The sequence below is a fragment of the Neopelma chrysocephalum genome, unplaced genomic scaffold (assembly GCF_003984885.1).
Source record: "Neopelma chrysocephalum unplaced genomic scaffold, ASM398488v2 Primary Assembly neopelma1_345, whole genome shotgun sequence".
Lineage (NCBI taxonomy): Eukaryota > Metazoa > Chordata > Aves > Passeriformes > Pipridae > Neopelma > Neopelma chrysocephalum.
Window position 1 is genome coordinate 184,527 of NW_020898009.1, and position 7,557 is coordinate 192,083.

The window sequence follows — 7,557 nt, forward strand, 5'->3', positions numbered from 1 at the left end:
ATGAGAGCAAGCCAGGCTGGATCTGTACAGCATGAGATTCTTCCGTAAAAGTTGGAATATCCTGCCTTTTCCCTGTTTTTTGTCCATTTTACCAACCCTGCAACGAATCTGGTCATCCTTGCACGGAGATTGTAATGAGGAGCCACCAATGCCCTCGTTTGGCCACACGAGCAGAACCCAAATTAGCCAAAAACCCCCAGGTTGGATCGTTTCTGTGCTGCCCAAACCCACTGTTGGGGACTTTATGGAATTCAGGATTCCATCCTCCAGCCCTGCCAGGCTGCTCATTGCTAATATTTGCAAACACAACCTGGAGAGTTTCCACCAAGTAAGTCGAGTCTTGGCAAAGGATCTTGTGGAATTGCACGGGAATCCAACTGTTCAATTCCGAGGAAACGTGGCAGTTTTGAAGCCCGTTTTAACAAGAATTTAAAATAAAGAGCATTTTGCACTTATAAAAATTCTTTGGGTTTTTATCTATTTGAGAGTGTTCTCCAAAAGACCAGATTTCATCTCAATCACATGAGAAACATCCAAAACTTCATTCAAACGATCCAATCATCACACAGACCTTATCAAGAAAAGCATTTTCGTTCTCTTTAAACAATACTTTTCAGAAAAATTAAGCTTTTTCGAGCTGTTTTTCAGTCCTTCCCTTAATCCCCCATATTTTAAACACAGGCTAAAACAACTGAAACAAAGTATTTTAAACTTGAAGCACATTTTTTATCTGCAAACACAATCCCAGGGGTACTCACAGTAACAGGTTCCTTTGAGAGGATTTCCCTGATATCTGTTTTCGACTTCACACCTAAAAAAGAAAACACATTTTTTAATAAATGGTTTGGGGGGTTTTTTTGTAGTTTTATTTATTCCCAGCCACTAAAATATCAGAAAACACAACCTGTGCTGATAACAGCAATGATTAAAGATCAATGTCTGAGCCGTGTTGGGCTCGAGGAAGAAATTCTCTGCGAGTCGAACTCGTACGGAATAAAAAATGAAACATAAAATTCTGGATATCAACCTTTGCATCCACTTGGAAGGTATTTATTAGCTCTTCACAAAGCATGGAACTGGATTAGCTCAGTCAAAAACTAATTTCCATTTACATTTATGGCTATTCCAGGATCTCTCCGACGAACGTTCGCTCGCGCGAGCGGCGCTTCCAAAATAAACCTGGCAATGAAATCCTCTGGAATTAAATTATTTCCACTAACATTGCACTAAAAGCATTTCTGTTTCGTTACAGAGAAACCTCCAGCAAATTTGTTGCTCTAAAACCGCTCCATTAAACCGCCTGAATGTCAAAGGCTCATTTCAGGGATATTTACGCTCGCCCAGCCCAGGGAGCACAGGCAGTAAAATCCCCCAATTAAAGAGGAACTACTGAGGGAGAAAAAAACGTGGAGCCAGGCCAGAGGAGGCCCCGGAGATGCTGCCAGGGCTGGAGCCCCTCTGCTCTGGAGCCAGGCTGGGAGAGCTGGGGGGGTTCCCCTGGAGAAGAGAAGGCTGCAGGGAGAGCTGAGAGCCCCTTTTAGGGCCTGAAGGGGCTCCAGGAGAGCTGGAGAGGGACTGGGGACAAGGCATGGAGGGACAGGACACAGGGAATGGCTTCCCATGGACAGAGGAGAGGGTTAGGATTGTTGGCTGTGAGGGTGGGGAGGTCCTGGCCCAGGTTGGTCAGAGAAGTTGTGGCTGCCCCTGGATCCCTGGAAGTGTCCAAGGCCAGGTTGGAGCAACTTGGGCTAGTGGAAGGTGTCCCTGCTCATGGAACGACCCATCTCATGGAATGAGATGATCTTTAAGGTCCCTTCCAACCCAAACCATGATGTGATTCCATGTATAGTTTGGGGGGTGGGCACTTCACTTTTCCATCCCTTCCGTGTAACATTCCCAGCTGAAACGTACTTAAAAACGGAATTCTCCCGGATTCTTCCAGACATCCCCCAGGGGAAGCCCAGCTGGCTGCACCCTCAGAGCAGCCACTGAACCATCAGCAGGGAGAGGTGAGCAGAGACACCAGGAACAGCACCAGGAAGAAACAGGGGATTCCATGCTGGGAAAAGGGGGGAATTCCATGGTGGGAGAAGGGGATTCCATGGTAGGACAGGGGGGTGACTTGGGGGATAAGAGGGTTCCATGGGGGGACAAAAGGGGGTTCCATGGCGGGACAGGAGGGTTCCATGGTGGGATAAGATTGTTCCATAGTGGGACAGGAAGGTTCCATGGTGGGACAAGGGGGGGATTCCATCCTGGGACGGGGGGGGTTCCATTGTGGGACAGGAGGGTTCCATGGTGGGACAAGATGGTTCCATGGTGAGACAGGGGAGGTTCCACAGTGGGACAGGAGGGGTCCATAGTGGGACAGAAAGGGTTCCATGGTGGGACAAGGAGGTTCCACGCCGGGACAGGGGGGTTCCTTGGTAGGACAAGGTGGTTCCATGGTGGGACAAGGGGGAGGTTCCTTGGTGGGACAAGATTGTTTTATGGTGGGACAAGGGGTGTTCCATGGTGGGACAGAAAGGGTTCTATGGTGGGACAGGGAGGGGTCCACAGTGGGACAGGAGGGTTCCATGGTGGGACAGGAGGATTCCATGGTGGGACAGGAGGGTTTCCATGGTGGGACAGGAGGGGTTCCATGGTGGGACAAGATGGTTCCATGGTGGGACAAGAGGGATGTTTCTTGGTGGGACAAGGAAAGTTCCATGGTGGGACAGGGGGGGTTCCATTGTGGGACAAGGCAGTTCCCTGGTGGGACAGGGAGGTTCCATGGTGGGACCAGCATGACTTTCTGATTTCAAACAACAAAGAAACAAACTCACAGCTGACACTCATCTCCTTTTATCCCCTTGGTGGTGCAGAAGCACTTGCCGGTGTTGGTGTTGCAGACGGACGCGTGGCCGTTGCACTTGCAGGCTGTGGAGCAGAGGGGGGAGAAGACACTGAGCCAGGCAAGAGGAACAAACTCGACAGCAATTAAGTCCTTCAGCTGCCAAACTGAGCTACACCAACAATTAACGTGCAGATGAAAACCCATTTGGTGCTCTTTGCTTCCCTTTTGTGCAGCCAAAAATAGAACCCTGCGTCAAAACACGGCGAGAGCGGCCCCAGGACTGATGTTTGTAGGAAATCATCACCAGATTGAGATTTTGAGCCTCAAAAATTTATTTAACTTCCTCTCCCGTCGACACACAGCAGCAGGGATGCCATGACTGGCAAGGGGAACGATGTTTGGAATAGTTTTGGGGCTTGCTAAGACACCTCAGCCAAAATCAGAACTCTTGAGAGAAGAGTTTGGAAATTAAAACAAAGCTGGTGGGGCTTTTAGAGCCTTTTCTAGAAATAAATAAATAGGAAAAATAATGTCTCAACAGTCCTATTGAGAAAATAACGTCCTTATCAACAGTGTCAGCAGAAAACATCTGGTGCCAAGAAGACGATGTCCACGTTGGAATTTGGGGCACATTCCCCAATATATTTTAGAATAACTTCGAGACGAATGTCAGGGGGTTGTGGTTGAAAAAAATCAGCATAGTCCTGGACTTCCCTCAGGTTTGGGGCCTGCCCAAAATAGCCCAGCTCATATAGAGTTAGACCTGAGTTTGCTGGAGATCCAACCCAAGGTCCCACGGGGGGGACACACGAGAGATTTGCTTCCCAAAAACGCTCCTGGTTCAAACTAAACGCTCATGTTGACACACTTTGACACCTTTATTCATAAAGGTGGAGAGGAGGAACATGCAAAAAAATAAAAACACCAAAAAAACAACCCAAAACCAAATCAACAAATTGGAACAAAACCAACACAACCAGTTGTCTCGGATGTCATGTGGAGAAGAGCGGACAGAACAACTTTTCATCCTTTTAAGGAATTGTTCTCCCAGTGACGGTGCATCCACCTGGAGCTGTGCACGGGAGAGGATACAAAACAAGAAAGAAGAAAGTGCACAAAGAGAAAATCCCTTGTTTATGACCCCTGAGCTGGCTGGGAACAGGATGCTTTAAGGTCTAGAGCCTCCTCGTTAAGAGACATAATCCTTCTCATTAATGTGCCACTCAAGGTACCAGCAGATTCTTAGACATCAAGTCCCCATCCTGAATATTCCTGCCAGCTTTTGACCTTTTTTTAGGGCTCCTTTTGATGTCCCCTTTCTTTCTGTTGGCACATAATGGAAGAATATTGTATCAGGGACACTTAATTGTGCCTCTCAGAGGTGGGTGAGTGGTTTCCTAGCAGCAACACGGAGCAGAATAGGAAGAAGCATAAAGGCTTATTGTGGGAACAAGGAGCCTGAATGAAAATTCGACAAAATAATTGTCTTCTGTGAAGGGAAACACACTTTTCATTAGTGGCACTTAAAGAAAAATAAGACTCAGTACTGCTGAGAATGTCTTGTACTTCCTTCCTCCTGCTTTGCACGAGGGAAGCAAAGCGACGTCAGATCAATATTCGACACGAACACACATAAAATTCCTCCTAATTTTTAAGTCCCATGCTGTTTTAGAGGCAGATTGCAGCATCTTGAGCATTAACATTAATGTCTCCCCCTTCCCTGCTCTTCAGCCTCCTGCTTATCAAGAAGCCTGAACACTCAAATATCTCTATTTACAACAAGAGAATCTATTTCTTTATCCGTTTTCCTCCAAGCCTACAACTAGAGATTATTTACTGAAGGACTGGAATCTGCACAAAGAAACATCTTCGAGTGGTTTTTCAAACAATTATGAACCTGGGAAACAAACTGTGGATAAAATGTACTGGATGTCCTCACTGGAGTCTCCAAATGACCACTTCCCTCCAGAGTCAGAGATGCCAGAGCAGAAAAGCCAAAATTTTCTGGAAATGTTTTTTTGCCTGTGAATCCTGGTAAGAGTTTGATGCTGAACCACCCCACAGTGACTCTCCTTCCACCTCCTCCACAAACCACAGGTCTCACGGTAATTCAGAGATGGACACAGGGATCTTTACTCCTCTTCCTGCATTTCTGACGGCCCAGTTTCCCCATGGAAACACCATCACCCACCAGCCCAAGGCCATTTTTCCATTCCACATGCTCTACCTGCCCTCCAAGGCCTGGGGGAGCCCTGGGAAGGGGGGGACAGGCAGGACACAGCACCAGCAGCTCCTGGGCCACCAGCAAAGGCTCCATGGAAGTGTTGGGAAGCGCTGCCGCAGCCACAATCTGATCCCAGGCATAATAGAGCCTTCCCTTGGCTTGCAAATAACGTCCTTATCTCCCACCAGCATATTTTCACGGGGAACTTTAATCAGGGAATTCAAAAAAACCTCCTGAATGCAGAGAAAGCACCTTGCAGCTATTTTTACATTTGATGTGCTGCGTTTCCTGCCCTTCCTGATTAACACTCCTCGACTTGGACACCTCCTAAAAGCCACCTCTGAGCAGTGATTTACCTGCCATTTAGGTATTACCTGCCCAGCTCTGCCAACACCAGAGCCTGGCACGGGATGCAAACAGTCCTTTCAGGGAAATAACTGCAGCTTGTCAACATTTTTCCAACACAAAGGGATATAACCTTGTGTTGGGATTTTTACAGGGGTACCTAGTGATGGAACAAGGGGTGATGGCTTTAAATTACAAGAGGGCAGGGTTAGATGGGATATTGGGAAGGAATTCCTGGCTGGGAGGGTGGGCAGGCCCTGGCACAGGTTGGGCAGAGAAGCTGTGGCTGCCCCTGGATCCCTGGAAGTGTCCCAGGACCAACATGGGATAGCGGAAAGTGTTCCTGCCCGTGGCAGGGGGTGGAACTGGATGGGCTTTAAGATCCCTTCCAACTCCTTCCATGATCCTATGGATCACGATCCTAAGGATCCATGATGCCTCACACTATCAGTGAGTGTGGAAACACAGGGATATTTGTGTGTCAGGCTGGAATGTACAACAACCATCTCCAGCACGGATGGGACCGCGGGCTCTGAATGCAGAGCAGCACAAAACATGGCTCACAAATGCACAAAAAGAGTGGAATCAGCACATTATTAATGGGAAAGGAAGGAGGGACGTGGCTCAGGGGAGGGGGGGAAGCAGGAGCTGGCTCTGCTGCCCGTCAGGCAACCCTTATCTGAACAATTCCCCTCTGGAAAGCTTTCCACTGAGCAGAAATGACTGATGGGCAGGAGTCACCCTGGCTGCATCAGACAGGATGATTTTGCTCTCCTTGGCCTTTCCCAGCCTCCTGCTTCCCTCTCCCTTCTGCCTTCCCCGTAAATAGCATTAAATCACAGCAAATTAAAACCCCGGGCCCAGAGCACGGGAGAGCAAAGCACTTGTGCCATGAGCTGCTGCTCCATCAGATAAGGACTGAAAGCTGCTCCACAGTCCCTCAACACGTTTTCTAATTTGTTTTTTCGGGCATCTGGATGATTTCAGTCTGTCATTCATTACCTCAACAACAAACTGTTTTGGGACAATCCTCGCGAGGGAGAGTCCAAAGGAACTCGCTCCCCATCTCCACACGCACGGAAAAGCAACACCTTCCAGCAGGCACGTTGTGATCCAGTGATTAAACTGAAAGCTCAGGGGCAGGATTTTGTATTTTCTCAGGCAACTCGGCCTCAATTTATTCATTCCTGCACTTCAAATTATCTCCACCCGAAATGAGTTTACGAGTATCAGCGGTGTTTAATCTGCCAGATAATGTCATGAAATCAAGTGTCAGAAACACCTTCTCCTATGTACCTGTGCTGTAAAACCCTTTTCTCTAAGGAAGGCAGACATATCCCTGTATTATTTTCCCCCCTTGCTTCCAGGAATCTGCCCACTGGGAAGGTTTTTGTAGCCCCAAACATCACCACCTCGCTCTTGTTTGAGGAAATAGGATGTTCATGCTCCACCTACACACTCCCACCTTCATCCAAAAGGTCGGGGCTACTCCCAGTAAACACATTAAATGAATGTCCAAGGATTTTCTACTGGATTGCCTCCACACTTGGAAGGAGAAACTCAAAAGTCTTCAATGTCCACTCTTTAATCACCTTCACCTCCTTCTTCCAGGATGGCTGCAAACCACCCACACTCATTTCATGGCAGCACTGACACTGCTCTGCCACCAGCACTGGGATGTCTGTTCTACCTTTCCAGCCCTCCTGTATCTGATTGTCTCACTCCACCCAGTGATATTCCATTAGGAGAATCCATGGGGATGGTGCTGTTTAACTCTGCTGGTGGCAGGGACACAGTGGGATTGAGGCACCTCAGCAAGTTTGCTGGTGACCCCGAGATGTGTGGTGTGGTCACGGGCTGCAGGGAGGGGATGGGACATTCAGGGGGAGCTTGACAGGCTGGAGAGGTGGGAATGTGGGAAACTCATGACGTTCAACAAGGACAAGTGCAGGTCCTGTACCTGGGTCAGGGCAATCCCAGCACAAACACAGACTGGGAGAATGGATGGAGAGCAGCCCTGGGAAAAGGATTTGGGGGTGTTGGTGGGTGAGAGGCTGGAGATGCCTCAGCCCAGACCCCTCCATGCCCTGGGCTGATCCCCCAGCGTGGGCAGCAGGGCAGGGGGGGATTCTGCCCCTCTGCCCCTGTCTCA

At 48.6% G+C, this 7,557-nt stretch overlaps 1 protein-coding gene across 1 annotated transcript in view; it reads right to left on the reverse strand.

The window, feature by feature from the left end:
• Window positions 1–7,557, reverse strand: part of ATRN (attractin) — a 159,346-nt gene that overhangs the window by 66,519 nt on the left and 85,270 nt on the right. Inside the window, exons 17-19 of the mRNA XM_027705559.1 lie at window positions 3,809–3,908; window positions 2,826–2,919; window positions 759–811 (exon numbers count right to left, since the gene is read on the reverse strand). Coding sequence (XP_027561360.1) covers window positions 759–811; window positions 2,826–2,919; window positions 3,809–3,908 — 247 coding nt within the window. The remainder of the gene's footprint in view (window positions 1–758; window positions 812–2,825; window positions 2,920–3,808; window positions 3,909–7,557) is intronic.